At 37.4% G+C, this 20441-nt stretch overlaps 2 protein-coding genes across 14 annotated transcripts in view; one reads left to right on the forward strand and one right to left on the reverse strand.

The window, feature by feature from the left end:
* LOC136879020 (RCC1-like G exchanging factor-like protein) overlaps positions 1-13587 on the reverse strand; it is an 82256-nt gene extending 68669 nt beyond the window's left edge. Inside the window, exons 1-4 of one of the 9 annotated variants that reach the window (XM_068228926.1) lie at positions 13434-13506; positions 10704-10817; positions 10530-10618; positions 8647-8757 (exon numbers count right to left, since the gene is read on the reverse strand). In XM_068228926.1, the coding sequence (XP_068085027.1) occupies positions 8647-8740 (94 nt within the window). In that variant the 5' untranslated portion in view covers positions 8741-8757; positions 10530-10618; positions 10704-10817; positions 13434-13506. The other 8 variants (XM_068228927.1, XM_068228929.1, XM_068228928.1 and 5 more) reach the window with 8 other exon arrangements.
* A 129-nt stretch (positions 13588-13716) lies between these two features.
* Positions 13717-20441, forward strand: part of LOC136879021 (zinc finger protein 706) — a 44185-nt gene continuing 37460 nt past the window's right edge. Inside the window, exons 1-2 of one of the 5 annotated variants that reach the window (XM_067152731.2) lie at positions 13719-13873; positions 18146-18277. The gene's annotated coding sequence lies outside the window, so the exon portion shown is untranslated. Of the gene's footprint in view, positions 13883-18145; positions 18278-20441 lie in introns of all 5 variants that reach the window. The other 4 variants (XM_067152730.2, XM_067152732.2, XM_067152733.2 and 1 more) reach the window with 4 other exon arrangements.

The following is a 20441-nucleotide window of genomic DNA, read 5'->3' on the forward strand; positions in this document are numbered from 1 at the left end:
GACTGCAGTTTGCCAGAGATCATCTGCACTGGCAGCTAAGACATTGGTGTCCTGTGCTATTTTTGGATTAATTCTACTTCACGTTATATCGTTCAGATGGTTATCTGCAAATCTGGAGAAGACACGGGGAGCGATTTCATCCAACAGCTGTACAAACTACCATTGTTTATGAAGGCGGAGCTGTTATGTGCAGGCAAGTCTTGACACGAAAACCAATCTCCATTTACAATGGATCCTTATCTGCTCGATGGTACGTTGACGAGATTTTAAGTGTGATTCCTCATGAGGCAACCTGGAGAAAAACCAGTATTAATGCAAGATAATGCTAGAGTGCATGATGCCAACATCATTCAGAGACTCCTGCAAGAACACCATGTGCAACATATGGAGTGTTCATTCAGAAGTCCTGACTTAAACCCGATCAAACAAGTCTGGGACCAATTGAAGCAACGCATCTGAGTGAGAAAGACGCCGACCCAAATATTCATTCATAGGAAGAGGAAGTAGGGATTGGAATAATTTATCAAGGAAATATTTGATAAATTTCCAAGTTCTTTGAAATCATAAGACTAGGCAAACAATTGATAGGAAATCTCTTTCAACCGGGCAAGTTGGCCGTGTGGTGGGTTCGAACCCCACTGTCGGCAGCCCTGAAGATGGTTTTCCGTGGTTTCCCATTTCCACACCAGGCAAATGCTGGGACTGTACCTTAACTAAGGCCACGGCCGCTTCCTTCCCACTCCTAGTCCTTTCCTATCCTAGCCATAAGACCTATCTGTGTCGGTGCGACATAAAACAACACCTGACACCTGGGCAACACCCGTAAATGCAGATCAATGATGACTGATCGACTGATCTGAAGCTGTTATCCATACAAGGGATGGCAATACTTCTTATTAAAGACGTTTAATTACCACATAGCCATTTTGATGTACGATCAGTGACCACTTTGCTTATGGCACATTGTACAATGATATTGTGTACTGTGTCCAAAAAAACGCTTTTTATTTTAATTCTTAATTGTTGCAAAGGAGCAGTTTGTTTCCATTTTATGCCTGTTTTAATTTCAACATGTATGCGTATCATGGAGGTATGACCACAAAAAGTGTCAAAATGTATTTTTTGAACAGTGTATTACCAATTATGTAATACACACACACACACACACACTCTCTCTCTCTCTCTCTCTCTCTCTCTCTCTCTCTCTCTCGTCTTCATCCATTCCCTTTTCCAGATTCTCTCTGGGTAGGGTAGTGTACCAAAGCCCTCCACCTTTCTCGATCTTTCCACCATTCCTCTTCTAGTACCTTATTGCTATCGACTCCTCTATTTGCAATACAGTCCACAACAGAGCTCCTCCATCTATGTATTACCCTGCGACTCTATAAACTCTTTAAATTTCAGTACAGGATATGAAGAAAGAAATTACACAATTCTAACCAAAGTAGAATTCATAAAAGCAAAACACCTGAGCTGCATATGCAAGACTAAATAAAACATACATGCCAGCTTACAAAACACAGTGTTTAAGAAAGGAAAAAGACAAACCCTTTGGTTTTGCTATCCAAGACTATGAATTATCACAACTAATTTATGGAGGTTAAGTGCTGTTCTGTCTACAAAACATATTACATCCTAAAATACAAGATGTGATAGTACATATATCACACCCTCGCACTATATGTAGAAGAGAGAGATATTATTGTCAATATTCTATTATTATTATTATTATTATTATTATTATTACTAGTATTTCAGTTGTATATTTCGTCATTTATATTGGTAAGCTGGGAGGTCTCCATATGTGGTATGAGTAATTTGTTTTGTATAACGGCTGGGAAAACATTGCTATATTGAACTTGGAAACTTTGCATGAGTCATGTGTATATTTCAGTGTTTGGTGAGAGTTGTCGTCAGGAAGTTCTATGAATCATGTGAATAGCCCGGAATCACATGAGCTTGTTGATGATGTAGTCGGAAATCTCTGATGAGTTATGTGAAACACCCTGGAGTTTGTTGATCTTATGACTGCTTTGTGACACTGGAAGAAATTCACGGCGTGGTCTTGACAAGAGGATCTACCATGATTGGATGGCCAGGATCAATCTAGGTGAATCATGTGAGAAGAAGGGGAATGCTGATGTCTATTTAGCATGTGATCAAATGGAGGGAACAACACACACTGTACGGGAAGGAAGTAGCACTAACACATACAGGAGTGAAACTGGATATACGGTACTGGAGTGACACAGCTGCAATATACTGGACTGGACTGGACTTCAAACGTTTGTGGAAGGTAGTCTTATTATGTTTGTGGAAACGTGACTGACCTACAATTATGGAGTGCGTAGGCACTGAGTATTGTATCACTTTGTGGTGGCCTGGTGGATCATGGGAGACTACTGGCAAAAATGAGTGCAATTGGACTAGACAAAAGAGTGACTGAATGGGTTGCTATATTTCTAGAAAATAGATCTCAGAGAGTTAGAGTAGGTGAAGCTTTGTCTGACCCTGTAATAGTTGAGAGGGGAGTTCCTCAGGGCAGTGTTATCGGACCTTTATGTTTTCTTATATATATAAATGATATGAGTAAAGGAGTGGAATCGGAGGTAAGGCTTTTTGCGGATGATGTTATTCTCTATAGAGTGATAAATAAGTTACAAGATTGTGAGCAACTGCAATGTGACCTCGAAAATGTTGTGAGATGGACAGCAGGCAATGGTATGTTGATAAACGGGGCTAAAAGTCAGGTTGTGAGTTTCACAAATAGGAAAAGTCCTCTCAGTTTTAATTACTGCGTTGATGGGGTGCAAGTTCCTTTTGGGGATCATTGTAAGTATCTAGGTGTTAATATAAGGAAAGATCTTCACTGGGGTAATCACATAAATGGGATTGTAAATAAAGGGTACCGATCTCTACACATGGTTATGAGGGTGTTTAGGGGTTGTAGTAAGGATGTAAAGGAGAGTGCATATAAGTCTCTGGTAAGACCCCAACTAGAGTATGGTTCCAGTGTATGGGACCCTCACCAGGATTACCTGATTCAAGAATCGGAAAAAATCCAAAGAAAAGCAGCTCGATTTGTTCTGGGTGATTTCCGACAAAAGAGTAGTGTTACAAAAATGTTGCAATGTTTGGGTTGGGAAGAATTGAGAGAAAGAAGAGGAGCTGCTCGACTAAGTGGTATGTGATTGAAATAATAACATTAAGTTATTTATTAGACCACCTAATCAATACAAAATCGTCTTGGATGATTTACATAAATTTGTTAGCTAATAGTGGTACATGTTTCGCCTTCCCTGAAGGCATCATCAGCCATAGTCTTAACCTTAAATTAAAAATAAGCGTCTAAATAACATGTAGTAATGAAATGAATTTTAAAATCTTGAAGAGATTTGAAGTAAAATAACATTAAAAATAACAATGATGGTTTGAAAATACAATGTGATGAGATACAATAGTGGAAGTATTAACAAAATTAACATTAGAAGGCTGCTAAAATAAGTACAATGGATAAAACAACAGATTGTTATACAACAAGTAGTAAGATTGCATAAAAGTAAAGTTGATAATCTGGCGGTTATAATTAGACGATGGCGAAAAATCTTATATAATCAAAGTAAAGAAGAGAGAATAAAAGTCAAAGTTAGTCGAGAGATCCGAAGTTAATCATGATCTTGAAGATAAAAGACGAAAGTCAGATGCATACGGTAAAGTTGTAGAACACGTTGAGGATATGAAGTTGGTGAATAGAAGTTGAAGAACAGTTTCAAATAGGATCACTATGGACCATCTCAAAATTTGAAGTGATGTTCAAATGTTGAAAATTGTGAGTTTGTAGATATTCTAGTTGAAAAAGCATATAAAAGTGGAATCTGTAAATGGAAGCAAGAAACGTAGAGTTAATTGTGTGAAAAGATATTTGAAAAACATTGAAGTAGAATCGTATGAACTTACCATTTGACGGTGACAAATATAGCTTGTAATATTATGAGTTAGAAGTATTTGCAACAGTAGACTTCTTGCTACGTGTGTTATAACTGAAGTTTTGTGCTGGAGGGGGATCTGTTTGCGTTGACGTAACTATTGGAGGGGGGCTGCTATTGGTGGGAGGGAAGGAAGAGAGTGTATTACTGCGCGTGTTGTAACGGTGTAAGGCTATTTGAGGGAGCGATGTTACGGTGGGTGTGGCTATGGGTTTATTGGTTGTATTTAAATTAGAGGTACGAGCGGCGGGGGGAAGGGAGGGGGGTATATTAGCTGTAGGGGAGGTGGGAACTCTAATTGATGTGAGGTTGAAGATTTTTAAGAATTTGTTGGTGAGGGAAGTTGATTCTCGTAGTAAAATAAGAATCTGTTCATACAAGGGGCTTTTTTTATCAATAGTGTCATTTAGATTTTTATCTTTATTAAAATGTTGGTCGAGGAAAATAAATAAGTTTTCATATTCTGTCATGAGTTAGCTTTTATCGACTCTTTTTAGGATATGGAGGTCTTGTTCTATTGTGGTGAATTTATGCCCGGTGTCTCTCATATGGTTGGCCATTGCGGAGAATTTGTTGTGTCTTTGGGCATTGTAAGTGGTATGTTCCGAGCTGTCAGCGGAGAGATGGCGTGGAATGACATTAGTAGACGAATAGGTTTGAATGGCGTTTATAAAAGTAGGAAAGATCACGATATGAAGATAAAGTCGGAATTCAAGAGGACAAACTGGGGCAAATATTCATTTATAGGAAGGGGAGTTAGGGATTGGAATAACTTACCAAGGGAGATGTTCAATAAATTTCCAATTTCTTTGAAATCGTTTCGGAAAAGGCTAGGAAAGCAACAGATAGGGAATCTGCCACCTGGGCGACTGCCCTAAATGCAGATCAGTATTGATTGATTGATTGTTGTTGAAAGCTGGGAGGTGCTATATCTCAGACTTTCCATAATTTATCTTCAGAAACGACAAGCGTGTATTGCTAAAATGCATATATCTTTATAACAAGTGTTAGACTCAGTGAACACAGTATTATGAGGTACAGTATCTGTGTGAAATAATAAGTGCCGATTATGAGAGTCGGCAAGTCGGGTTGATACAGAGACAGTGAAGGGTACTTATCTACATATATGTACATTATTCAACGGACTAACTGCAAATGGTGGCTTAGTTCTCGCTTTCGTTTTCCCACTGTTTTCATTGTTGTTGTAAATATGGAGCCTTCCAGTAATATTCTGTGTGTGTATTCTATGTATATTTTGGTGTGATGTTGAGGTGCTCATGCACGTATTTTATTGAGAATAGAGTTAGTTATTTTAGAATCAGTGGAGTTATTGATGAACCTAGGTGCAGTTCCTACCTATTTAGTCATTTTCAGAAGGTTAGGTAAGGCCTGAAGCAGATGTACCAGTACACAGCATTATGTACATGCCCTGGGATATAAAGAATTATCATGCTCTATCTAAATTCGAGGGATCCATTCTGGTGAACTCTGGCGCCCATACTACGGACATTTCGATTCATTATTTTTATTAATTTAATTTATTTCAAGTATTTTATTAAGTGTTTGAGTAATTTTATTTATTCAGTTAATTATTTTATTATTTATTTTATTTATATTCACAAACAGTTACAATTGGTGCCCAGTGTGGGGCAATGATTATAGTTAATTTTATTTATATATCATTGGTATTTATATAACAGTTACAAAGATACTGCTCTGCTCTACCACATTCACTGATAGGAACTTACTAACATTGGACAGTAAGACATTATTTTTGTAATTCAATATTAAACTTTTAAAAAAACCTGTTGTAGAAGAGGAAGACATTTGCAAATGAATGGAAGTGGATAGTTTTGCTTCTATCACACTTTCCCACAATAACAATGATGATATAACTTACCAATAGAAGGGAAAAGAAAAAGACAACTCTCTACTTACAGCATGAATATCATGGAAAGACAATAATGCATGACTAATAGTGATATTTAATATGTAAATAAAGTTTGAATAACTTCACAGATCCGTATTCAAAGTTTTTTTAAAAAATCGTGGAAGGTACGTGTTCAAATATATGGATTTATTTAAGGAATTCAAATCTTCACATGATTTGCAACAATCTGGGCCTTCATCATCAGTACTGAAACCACTTCATTTAATAGAAGAGTAACATGATTTTTATACACAGAGATACCAGTTAAATTGTCTTTACTGTACTTTGACTGATGCTGGGTTGTGGTGATAACTGTCTGAAGGAGAAATACGAGATAATCATCCCCTCTTAACACCAACCATGGGACCAACAATGAAGGAGTTGTCAACAGAGTGGTGATGGTGGTGGTTGTTTTAAGAGGAAGAACAACTGGGCAACCATAACTCTAATCAGAGAGAATAATGGAAGAGTCTGATACTTCAAAGAATGACAGCATCGGCAAAAGAAAGAGACGGGCAAAGAAAAGGCATAAAAATGAAAGGCATCCTAGGCCTTGCAAACCTAATACCAACAGAGTTAGAAAACAAGAGTTGACCATGGAAGGCCAGATAGGAAAAATTAAAGTGAGGAGCCTGGTACAAGTACGTGGAAGCAATGCCAGACTCAATTAGTGAAAGCAACTGGAGTTCTCCTGGCCTTTCAGATGCCTCTTATGAGCGACAGGGGATATTGTGGATGTATTCTACACCCATTCCTCCCAAGAGGGGGAAGTACAGGAAAATACAGATTCTCTAGGCTTCGCAAGCTTAATACAGTCAGGATCAAATGAGAATGAGCTGGTCCAGAGAATCAGACAAGGAAGATGAAAGTGAGGAGTGGAAACAATGCTTCATAGTCAGCACTCCCAAATACATTACAAATGAGTTATTTGAATTTAACCCTGGAGAGGGCGCGTCATGGTCTTTTCGATTAGGTTCAGAGATAAATGTTTATAGTTCTTAACATAGCAGGCTGCTAGCTTCCATCCCCTCAGTACCTTACATTGGACCTGTCCACTATCAGTGTGCATAAACAATTCACCCCTCATGCTCCTCAGTTTCAGCCTAAGCGCATTGCTTGACGGACCCGGTCTAAAACTCCTGGCATGCCCCACGATGTATGTGTGTTTATGAGTTAAGTTTTACTTTATTTTTTCAGTTAATATACAAAGAATGTATCAGTTTAGTTTTATTTTTGTGTAAAATAGTGCCTTTGTATATAGTGAAGTCCAACGCCTCATGGATAGAAACAGGGAAAGAGAAATCGAAAGAATTATAAGGAGTGTTACTCAGTTTCACGCACAAGCAACCGTTGGCCAATGATTTTGTTTTTTACTATCTTGAACATTACTTGAATTAATTGCATATTATTTACAAGCATGCAGAAGGTAACTTTAACATTCAAAGGCGTCATTATTTGAAAGAGCTAAACCAACAGCTAAGTGTGAGATATTTGCAAGAACAGTATTCAAACTCTCCCAAGGGGGCTAAAAAAAGGAACTTCTGCTAAATGTTAAGATTGTATGCAGCCCTCTGCAGCTCCACAAGAACTAGAAGGGCCTGGAAGATGCGCCTACTGCAAACAAACAAAAAACAACAGCAAAACCAAGAATAGATGCCGTGTATGCCAGTGAAATATCTACAAAGAACACTCTGCAGTGACATGTATTTGGTGCGGTACGGAAAGTCAAGAATCTAGTGATGACGCAGAATGAACATCAATGGTTTAACATCTGATTTTTGTATTGTCAAAATACCTTTGAACATTATTTACAAGTTCATGCAAAATTATTTACTAGTTCTGTAACCTTAAAAATAGTTTTTAGTTAATTTGTGCTATTTCTTCATGAGCCGGTTTAAAATACCGTGCTCGCCTCCTCATGGGATTATTTTTATGCGCCCTCTCCAAGGTTAAACAGTAAATTCCAGTTTAACTGTAAAATCTATCATTTGGAACTAATCTGGTCCCATCACTGAGGATACAAGGAATTCTTCCTAACTAAGGCCCTCATTAATAATCTTGACCCTAATGGCCAGTATTGGGTTCGTATTGACTTAATCATATGAACCTTACATAGTCGATATTATAAAACAAGCAGGTGTGCAAGACTGACATGCAACTGTCAGAGGGATATAAAGGCATTTCATGTCAACCTGGCAGCATAATCATCTATTACCCAAGGGGATCGGCTTGACAACTTGGTTTTACACCATTTTATATTATTTTTAATATGATCCAATTTGATTTTGATAACGGAGTACTGGATTAACAAGGACACATTGACATCATACCGCAACAGTGCTCAACGCTTTATCTACATGGACATCCCCCTAACATCATCTTTATATGGAGATGACAAGATGGAATTTACTTCCATGCTACTATTCATCAATTTTTAATACATATGCCATATTGTAGATGTCACAGTTTTAGTTTTCTTAATGGGGGTCCCTGCTTCATTAGGTCATATTGTAATAAACTAATTTTAACCTATTTAGCTGAAGACGAGAATTAACATATTCTCGAAACATGTACTATATATTGTAAATGTGAAATGTATATAAATTTTTAATACACAGCATTGACTAGGTGGATTATCCATCTCTCTATTTACTAAGGCCCATCTAGATGCACTGCAGCTACTAGGTTTATTGTACACTATAATTCAAAGTAACAAGGTAATAAACTTACTTGGTAACTGTTTCGCGTCTTCTGGGTTTACCGGATACTTGCGTTTGACAAAGTGAGAGACTGTTGTGGAAAATGAACGGCTCACGGTCTTCATGATGTTCTAGTTCAAATCTTGAAAGAAAGAAAATAAATTTTCTTAATACATAGGGGTACATTTAGGAATCATGCTTATGGGCCTTAACACATGTCACTGTGGACTGAATTCACTGCAAATTTTCTTTTTAAAGTATGATTTCTAAATATCAATAAGTAATTTTATATAAAAAAGTAACTGCATGATTTTAAGTACTCTTTGTCAATGCTAAAGGAAAATTTTTCACATAAAAAATAAACAAAAAATGTGTAACAAAGGAAGGTGAATATACTACTATGACAGTGTGCAAGAATTTGGTGTTCTAGTTGCTGCTTGGAACAACATGAACAACAGCTTTAATAACTGCTGTATGTACACAGAATGTATCTGAAATGAACTGGGGCTAGGACTGGGAGATAAACAGCTGTACTTTATTTGTTTTGTACTATCCCAGCATTTTGTCTGGAAGTGAAGTGGAAGACCACAAAAGGTTATTTAAAAGAGACAACTGAAAATTGGATCTTAACCCCCTTCCCTAGCTGAGACTGAGTGCATACATACATCTTAAATTTGCAGCAGGTTGCGTGTCAATACCAGAACTGTTTGTGTCATTATAATTTAAACACAGCTTGCCCAATGGAGTGAACTAGGTAGTGGACAGATGTCCGGCACTACATAAGACTGTAGAACAACTGTAACACAAAGCATTTAAACCATAAACTATGTAATTACTAGAAGTTTATCCAGTCCTGTTCAATGGGAAGGGATATAGAGCATTCAGCTGAGAAGGAGTAAGGAAGATCATAAACTATACCGAGTGTAATCCGTCCATACTCAATATGAAATGATAAGTTTAATACAATCCTGCTCAATGGGAAAAGGTGGCGAGTAGCAAAAAACAAAACCATAAACTATGTATCAGTACGAGTTCAATGTGAAGGAAAGTTGGTTAAGAAAAGCATAATTTTTAACTGCATTTATTAACATTACACATATTTTATTTATGCAGGTCATGCTTGCATTTTATTTCCATGTATAAATCCATTCCTGTGAATAGCCTTTTTAAAAATCTAATGAACATATCAAATTTAAACTCAAAAATACAACAGGAACACAGTAGGTGAAATTCGAATCCCATTGTCGGCAGCCCTGAAGATGCTTTTCCGTGGTTTCCCATTTTCACACCAGGCAAATGCTGGGGCACGGGCAGGACATGGCCGCTTCCTTCCAACTCCTAGGCCTTTCCTATCCCATCGTCGCCATAAGACCTATCTGTGTCGGTGCGACGTAAAACCACTAGCAAAAAAAAAGTAGGTGAAATTACACCATAGATGAAATGTAGTGGTAAGAGCAGAATACAATAATTTCAGAAAATAACAGAAATAACATGAGATTTGGATAGTTGCTGTGACAACACCAATTTAGAAATTATATCATCAAGGCAAGAAAACCCATGAGGGTGGTATTCACAAAAATTTACAATTTACTTGACCAACACACAGATCCAAAGAACATAAAGAATACAGATGAAGAGGAGCTGCAGTCGCTAGTAAGATGAAAAGGTTAGGAACGGAGATGACAGCACTGGATGAAAAGGTATTAGATCTGTTACTTGAGCAGGAAATCAACACATATAACAGCGAGTACAAAATGATTGATAAACGTACATTACTACCTGATGGTACAAACCTGAGCCATGAGCTTGGAGGGGAAGGAAGGTAGCTGAGAGGGTAACTACTGCAGTGCTACTCACTTGAGATCTTAACTCGCAATACAGTTACAATTACGACGAGCCGACATGAACACTTACATAGCAACTAGAGAAGTGAACGTTCCTCTCCTCTCACTCACGCTGTGAAGGAGGTAACTACTGCTGTGCTGCTCCCTTGAGATCTTAACCTGCAATACAGTTACATTTATGAGGAGGCGACATGAACACTTCTGTAGCAACTAGAAAAATGAACGTTCCTCTCATCTCACTCACTTTGCGGAAGAGGTATTATCCGCACACTTTATCTTGGTGCATTTACACCCTAGTGCTGAATCGGTCAACCTCGGCGATCTTCGAGATTCGTACTGGCAACCTCTGAAACACAAACTATGAATCGCTTAAGCATCGTTGTGCGACATCTGGCGTACACTTTACGTACTAGTACTGTTGATGTTTACACAACAAAGCCAAAGTATAGAATTCGTGCTAGGAACAAGATTCGCATCGAGAAATGCTTTATAATGTTATATAATGTGTATGTGACATAGTTGTTGGCTTAAGATGATAACGGTTTAGAAATTTCATATCGATCGATCATATTCTCGATTCAATTCAGATTTCATTTTCATTCAGTTGGCAGCACCAGGCAGCACTATCGATACCGGGACAACTCCCTCCTTACTCCTCACCCCCGTACACAAATGCACCAAGATAAAGTGTGCGGATAATAACTACTGCTGTGCTATTCACTTAAGATCTTAAACCGCAATACAGTTATGAGGAGCTGACCAGCAAAGTGAACGTTCCTCTCCTCTTACTAACACAGAAGAGGGGCAACTATTTCTGTGCTGTTCACTTGAGATACACAATACAGTTACAATTACCAGGAGCCAACGTGAACACTTCCGTAGCAACTAACGAAGTGAACGTTCCTCTCCCCTCACTCACGCTGCAGCACATGGACTCACCCGCATACAAAACTCATTTTATGCTCAGCTGAGGTTTTGTGCCATTGGATAGTAATCTAGGCCTACATCTAGTTATAGATATACAATTTACAGTGCTAGATTGAAAATTTCTAACAGACTGTAGTCTTATCATTGATGAAGGGAGGTGAGTATCTGATAGTTCACATCACCTGTTAGTGATAGCAAAAAACAGTTATAATTGCCTAACATTGAATTAATCAAATTAGGAGGTATCAGAGAATGGCTAGGATTCTGGTGACAGTTCAAACATATCCACGAGGATGGGAATACTGAAGGTCAAGACAAGTTTCAGTATTTAATTCCGGCCACAAAAGTTGACTTTCGAGGAGATTATGTCTGCAGAGCGAAAATTGTTAAAGATAGTACAGATGGAGGTTTTCACGGATGGAAATAATGTCAAGATTATTTTTGAGGATCAGATGGGACTTCCAAGGATCCAGACTTAAAATTTCCAGATGAAAGGACTAGGACTATTTTTGTACACCTATTATGTTACCTCAGTGGATTAACAGTAGTGTGTCCAACTCATGATCCCAAGTACGCATGCTATTGTTATAGGCATATTAAAGTACTCTTGTGACACACTCACTGTCACCCAATAAAATAAAATTAGCTTGGCCATAGTCAATATCAATCGATAATCTGCATTTAGGGCTATCGCCCAGGTGGCAGATTCCCTATCAATTGTTGACCTAGCTTTTTTCTTAAATGTTTTCAAAAAACTTGCAAATTTATTGAATATTTCCCTTCCAATCCCTTACACCTCGTCCTATAAATGATTATTTTCCCCATTTTGTCCTCTTGAATTCCAACTTTATCTTCATATTATGATCTTTCCTACATTTTAAAACTCCACTCAAAGTTATTCGCCTACTAATGTCATTCCACGTCACCTTTCTTTCTTTATTCATGTCAGAAGTATCAACTTTACTTATAGATATTTAACAAAAAGCAACAAGATATCTACATTCCTACTATACAATCCATGTCACCACTCCACTGAGAGCTCGGAATATACCACATAATACCAATATAGTTGGTCCGTTATTGGACGTTATAAATTTTCCAGCTAACTAATTCCTGGTTGCCAGCGTTTCGCTGCAGTGTGCTAAGTTGGGCTTTTCAGTTGGTAAACAGCACACCCACCAAGACGCATGGCTAGTGAATACCGTGGAGGCTACTGCATAGGCTACTTGGAACCACTGGCAGTGCCAATGCATTATGAGAAACTTTGTCTCATTTTCAAAAATTGATGCCTGCCTGGCCATCAGATCCCATAGGGAACCTGAAATACGGTACTGTATTTGTTCCGAATGAGTAAATTCATAATACCAATATAGTTGGTCCGTTATTGGACATTACAAATTTTCCAGCTAACTCATTCCTGGTTGCCAGAGTTTCGCCCCAGTGTACTAAGTTGAGCTCATCAGTTGGTAAATAGCACGCCTACCAAGACGCATGGTTAGTGCATACTTAGCACATTCCCCTAGCCTTCTTTCCTCCCTATTTGACAACCTTAGCTACAAAGTCTGGTGTCTTCATTCTTCAACAGCAATGAATATTTGTAGTTTGTGGACAGGAATCGTGCTGTTCATTCAAAGAAAAACACCAGGCCTTTTACTGATTCAATCAATCAATCAATCAATCAATCAATCAATCAATCAATCAATCTTCTAAAGTAGGTATTATAGGCTACATGCAAAAGTATGAACAATCATTCAGATATCAAAAGCGACTGCATAGGTACGAAGATTTGAGATGATAATAGTTGTCAATGGACACACAGCTTAATGGTATATTTCAGAAGTTGATGACAAAGAGGTGACAGACTAAAAAAATAATAATTGTATTAAGTTTACGCTACGATGAAAATCTTCTGCAACACAGAACATCCCTGCAATGAATTCTACCTTATGAAGGCTATTTCATTTAAGATGCACACGGCATTTCTCGTAAGAGAGACTTTCAAACTGTTGTTAAAATAAAGGTACTATTTTCAAATGGGTTAAATTACCAGATTCGGTATTTATACGAATTAGACATCATTTAAACCAATGATTTGAAACCACCTATGCATTAGTTCTTTGGAAACCACCGTAACCACTTCAGAATCATAACAACCTGGCAGGCATATCTTTCTTTGGACAACTTAGAGAAAACAAAAGACTAGTAAAATTTAGGAGTTCAATTAACATTAATTTTATTTTCACATTAATAAGTACTGGCATCAGGATTCGTTTCGTGATTTTAAATTATTTATAAATTGTTTTTGAAAGAATGGTTGATTAAAATTGATTTTTGTGAATTGCATTCGTCATGATTTGGAAAGCGTAGTAGAATCCACCGTGATGCTCATATCCGGAAAAATATCTGCTTGGTGGAGTGTTGCAGGAGCGGGAGAGATTTACTTCTAAATTTGTTATTAAGTTCCTTTATTTTGTGATAGGTTGAAAGGTGAGGAAGGTAATCCTACTAATTTGATGAATCTTCTCGTTGACTGTGGTGATTTATAGCTTGTATGTCTTGCACATGATATAATGTAGGCCATTGACATGAAGCAAATTCAATGCTTTTTTTTTAAATCACAACTTTTTAATTCTCGTAACGGATGAAATTGTATTGCAATGTTAATAATTCGCGCGTATTCTGGTGTTCACGTGTTTGATGAGGTTCTTGTGACAAGTGGACAATATTAAAAGTTCGTCATTATTTGACAACTCCTTGGAAGTATGTAGTGCTACCATGGCGCTGTTTACGTTTTAGATGTCTTAATTATCTTGTTTCTGCTGAAATATTTTGAGATTCCTGTTCTGTGGTGCAAAGGCGACGTGAGAGTAACATTTCCACGAGTCACGAAAGTGTACAGTTTGTTGCGCGTGGTCATGGAATGCATGAAGTTAATGACGTTCACGAATTTGTTTCACAAGCATGTATAAAGATTACAACTTTAGTATTAAAAATACCCTCCTTGACGCAAATTTATATTTAATGATTTTTTAATCTAAATTCAGAAGTGTTAATTCAGATGTTCAGATTCGTCTGTCAAAGGAAGTGAAAGCACAGCCTGCAGCCCATTGGTTTAGTGATGCACAGGTGGCATCTTTAGTTCCTGTCATGTCCTTGATGTGTATGATGTGCTTCCTATTAAGGATGCTGTGTTAATTCTTCAGTTTAATATCTTTAGACTCTCCAGATTTAAGGAGCAGTGGTGTAGGCTACCTCTGTTGGAAAGTATATACTAAAATTTGGATTTAGTATGAACACTTTTGCAATAACTTATAAATGGCAATTCTATCAGGACCCCTGCATCAGTTCACATTAGACTTCTACAGAACACTTTAGGTATTAAATGTTACTTTTACTTGTATAAGTGTATCACTATATTAGTAGGCCTAGTGTTTCTGTTCGTGCTATTTACTGTGAGAGATATGGCCTGCTCCCCAGTAGAAGTACCGTACTGATAAATGTCTAAGAGGAAAATTGAGAAGTAACTTATTCCTTCCTACAGTTTTATTTTAAAATGATGAGAGCTTTAAGAATCTTGTGCAGACCATAAGTTTTATTTGACAAAATAAGTATTGTTCTGAATTTTAAGCCTATTTACTGATCATTCTTTTGTCTTGCTACCCAGATTATTTGTGCATCTTCATCAGTTTTTCAAAGGGTGTTAGCAGTCAAGCATGAAATATTGATGACTTCCATGAACAGTTTAATTAGGTCGTGGGGCTACATTACCAGTTATCATATTCTAGCTTAAATATCTAGTTATAGAATAATTTACTGCTATATTTGCTCATCCTTTATAATCTCTTTTCTATTACCATGAGTTTCATTTTGTCTAGTTATGATATAGAATTTAGGGTCTTTACTATTTTTACAAGAAGCATCTGATCACCAGCAAATAACACCTTGGACTTGTTGGACTATGAGGTAAAACTCCAATAAACGCTCTGCAGTGTAAATTACATTTTATAGTGAAAGGTAAATGATTTAAATGTTACCTTGTGGTACTTGTAGGAAAATGGTGTTCATTAAAAATGCCAGGGATCCACCAGCCTGCCCCTAGAAGTATATTTACTTTTACAACCTAAAATAATATGAATTTGTGCAAATTTCCCATACTCCAGCAGCAAGTGCCACTGCTATTGGCTGAAATTACAGAATATGGAGTGTCTTCCAGAATTCCAGACAGATTTCACTATACTACTTATTCTTCATGTCAGCCTTAAGCAGTTTCATACAGAGTTGGCACAGGCTTTAATTTTCTTCCTCTAGGTGTTCCTGCCCCCAGTTTTGTCTAGTTTCCATCCTCTCTCTCTCTCTCTCTCTCTCTCTCAGATCTTCTGTTATCTTGTGTTATCTTGTCCCTTCATTTCAATTTGGGCATTCCTTGCTTTCTTTTACCATTGACCACCAAGTTTTGGACTCTCTTCCACACATGCTACATCTCTTGTCATTGCATACGACTGATTTTACTACCAATTACTCAACAATAAAACAATGTCTTTGTCTTTAGGTCAGTGATCTGACACTCAACAGTGCCCTGCTCCATGGGGACATGCTCCCTTCGATAGGCTCTATGCTGTGGACCCTTGATGTATTAGACCAGTGAGTTTTGTCACTAACCAGGACATGTACAGAACAGTAAAGGAGTGCTTCAGTAGTAGCAACAGGACACTGCAATGGAGCACCTAGGAACAAGTAGTCTGCGGAACGAATACTAGTCTTACCATCCATGATCCAAAACTGGCTTAGAGATCAGTGTTGTTTTTCTTTACAGACTGTCACAAGATGGCAGTTAACACAGGGAAAAAAAAATCTTTCTGAGTGGATGAATTGTATGTAAACTGCTGTACAGATACAGGTGGCCACTGACTACCTCTGTGTTCAGTTGCCAGCAAAAGTCATACGAGGCAAAATTTATAGGAGTCCCCACCCTAAGTTTCAAAATAAAGTGTCGGAACTGTACTCCGTTTTTACCAAATTTGGCAATAGTTGAAGCTTGAATATTAACCTGGAAACTAAACATTCATTTCACTCTCAGGTCTTCCATTATAGTGTCCCTCCATCTCAACCTTGTCCTTTCTTACTTTCTTCTATCAGTTACCATCAAGTAGGAAGTAACCTTTCTAAATTCTACATTGAGAAGATTTAAGTCCAGATAGTGCTCCATCAATGTTAATAGTTTTATTGGAGAAAAATTAATGTGCTTTAGGAATTGATGAATGATTGATGCAACATAATATACTTGCTTCATAATCTGATTATTTTTGTGGATTACATGGACACAACCAGAGAACCTTCATTGAATTAATATTTAATTCACAATTTCCAGGAACTGCTTGAGGAGAGTATGTACTTGTAAAAGATTTATGAAAGATTTAAAGCTGGGCTGAATAAAAAATATAATAAATGCCTCTGCATCATCCATCCAAGTGTGTTTTGCTGCAAACTGAATCCTGATCTAAATATAATGCATGAATTCTTTGAGAGAAAGAAAAAAGTTCATAAGTTCAGAATCCTTGCCAAAGCACCTACCTAATTATCCCGTATGGATATATACTGTTTTACAGCAAAAGGCGGCTAATCAAAGGTAGTGTTCTACAAAGACTTTTTCAGATTTTTGGAAATCATAATAGATTCTTCACTCCAGCAGGCTGGGTCTGGGAATGAACAAGCTTCGTCACTAGTCTTGTTCAATTTTTGGAAGAGATGTTACTACTTGAACAGTTAGTAGCCTTTTATGCAGAGCCATAAGAAACTCCTGCTTGTTGTGAGAGGTGCCTAAGAGATTTTTCAATTTTTAGAATTTTTCAGACGATGACCAATGTCCAACTTGTCTTCAGCGAGAAATCTTGCTGTCTGGTTTCTAAGGACCAACGCCACCTGTAGCCTGAAATTTATTATAAAGAGCCTGGACCTCTGTACGACCTGACATTTTACATCTGGGAATATCTTGAAATAGTGTTTGGATTGTAATGGACTGATATGAATCATAAACGCATACATGTTGTGCATGTACTGAGCCATTATACCTTCAAGATTTAATTCACAAAATAGAACCGCACAGAACTTGCAAACGTGACTTTCAAGAGGCACTCACTAACAAGCTTGCCAGGACTGATGTGTGCACACCTTCCATACATTGAACTTCACAGACTGCTGATATGTCATTTTCTGGAGGTAACAGTATTATTTCTGTGCAGCAGCAGTGTTCAAGCCTTAGCCAAGGTCTAAGTAACCTTCTTTGAAATAAGTGCGACTGCCATTTTGATTAATTAAACATACTTACATACACAAATGACTAACTTTGAATTTCAAGAGAAGAAACGTTTGTGGGAGAGCTGCTGTCAGTTTTTCTAGAATAATGAACCTCTTGTGTTATGATCATGAATGTTTCCACATTTCCTATTCTAAAGGTTAGTGATAGTGTTAACGGTATTTACATCAGCCAGTTCAGTTTTCTGAAGGTATTTTAGTATGGATTTAAAAAGAAATGTTGAACATTGTGCACCTGTTGGACATTAGTTTTTCTTTTAAATGTATGAATGAATCTGTGAAGTAGCAGAAGTTATCTACTGTAATAAAAACAACTTGTGGATGGAAATTTAGTTTCATGAAGTTTCAAATGCTTCATTGCAAACTATTCTGGATTAAATGTGTGTGACAAATACCCTAAACTAAAAACCTATACCATAAAATTGTGTACACTGTTTGATTCTACAGATGTGCGTGAGGCAGCATTCTTGAAGATGAACTTCATAAAGAATAAATATATTGATTCGATGATGTCCACCTCCACAATGTAGTGAGTCAACTGTACCTACCTGATTCCAAAGTTTAGGTAGGTCGTCTAAAGTAAGAAAATTTTTTTTCTCGAAAATTAACATGAAAAATCTCATAATTTTTTTGTTGTTTTGGTTTGTGGTGTATTTTTCTACTTTAGGGCTATTTATAATAAAAATTAACTTTATTTTAAAGGTGTTTAACCACATCTACATTACTGGAAATATCCCTGCAGACTGGCTGAAATCTACCTTTATCAGCCTACCAAAGAAATCGAATTTTTAGTGATGCAGTCTGAAGTCCAAGTTGCACGTTCTAAATTTTTTTAAAGAATTCTACACAATTGTTTGTGGAGAAAAATAGAGGAAAATGTTAATGCAACTCTGTTTAGGTTTAGGAATGGTCTTGGTACTACGGTCACCATGGTATCTAAGTTTTAGTTCAAAAATATTACTGGCAACAAATTCTGTATTTCATTGATTATTTAAAAGCTTTCGACAATGACATCCTTATACATCAGCTGAAACATATTGTGCTTGACAGTAAAGATGGGAACATAATCAAGAAGCTGTATTGGAATCAAAAGCTCGTCCCAAAATTGGAAATCACGATATGAAAAGGTGTAAAACAAGCCATTTTTCAAATTCCCATTGATTAAATTGATAAAGGGATAAAGATTTACCGGAAGAAAATAAACACTGTCCACTATGCAGGTGACACTGTGATACTAGCAGACAATTTAAGACCTTCAGTTCTTCCCAGCAGCATGAACAAAGCAAGCAAGGACCTTGAAATAAACATTCAGAAAACAAATTTAATGTTAATTACCAAACAAAAAGTCTCAAACACTTGTCGCTCTTGACCAGTTACCATATCTCCTCCTTTTTCCCAGACGTCCTCTTTTTTGTCTATTGAGAAGCCATCCTGCCGGTTTTTGTGAAAGGGTAGAATTGTTCTGGTTTTCATTTTGGGATCATTCATTTATGTAATCAAATAATAATTGTATGAGTGTACAGTAAGCTATCAAATCAGTTTTGTATTAATCACCCCTGCTTCAGAAATGCTAATGTTATAGAGATGGAAATATGCATTTATCATGCTTGTTTCAATCTGTAGTAATGGCCTATCCATCTCAGTCAAGCGTATCACTCAGCACCCTTTGCTACTTCCGACTAGCCACGGCTGATTCAATCGACGCTGAGTAGGAGCATGTGAAACATTGCATATAGAGTCGGCTGTGGACTAGCGTATCGTAAATTCGTAACTGTTTGTTGTTGCTTGGAATTGTTGTGAACTGTGGTTTGAAAGCTGGGGGAATGTGATTAGCTTAGTGGCTCAGCTGCTGGCTTCCCACCCGGAAGGCTGAGGTTCGAATTCTGGGTCCAGATTTTCATCTCAAGAATCACATGGCGTCAGGAAGGGCATCCGGTCTTAAACCCCCCAGCCAAAACCAAAATGAGCCTAGGTGGCTACATAATATCTACTCCAGTGTATTTGTGAACATGACTAAACATAAATGCAAATTTACAGATGAAATGAAGAAAAGGTTTGGAGGTTTTGGAAATGGACAGAATGAATATGAAGAAGAGTGCATTGTTTGTAATGCAGGTACAAAGAATTGCAAGATTTGGAAGCTCGTATTCAAAATACAAAACTCGAAGTGTGCTAGAGGTGGTGGGGGCCGTAGAATAACATCCACGGTATCCCCTGCCTGTTATAAAAGGGGGCCCTTAGCTGAGTCCTGGCATTGCCTCAGCTTACTTGTGCCAGGCTCTTCAATTTCATCTATCCTATTCAGCCTTTCTTGGTCAACTCTTGTTCTTTTCTGACCCCAACTGTATTAGAGTACTCGAGGGCTAGGGAGTCTTTCATATTCACGCCCTTCGTGGCCCTTGTTTCCCTTTGGCCGATACTTTCCTTTTTTGAAGTGTTGTACCCCTTTCGTTTTTCTCTCTGATCAGTGTTATATAGAGGATGGTTGCCCAGTTGTACTTCGCCTTAAAACAATAAACACCACCACCTTTATTAACACTAATCAGAAGGGAAATGGAAGAGGTCTAACACTCCGAAGAATGAAGGTATCGTCAAAAGAAAGGGAAGAGCCATAAAGTGTTAACCATTCAGCCAGAGAGGACAGATAATTTAACATCCATGATTTATTAAGATTTCGTGAAAGAGGAGCTGTATTTTACGAACATGAGTTTTGGTCCACTATTTTGTTTTCTTCGGTAGGGCC

This window comes from Anabrus simplex, chromosome 8 (genome assembly GCF_040414725.1).
Source record: "Anabrus simplex isolate iqAnaSimp1 chromosome 8, ASM4041472v1, whole genome shotgun sequence".
Classification (NCBI taxonomy): Eukaryota; Metazoa; Arthropoda; class Insecta; order Orthoptera; family Tettigoniidae; genus Anabrus; species Anabrus simplex.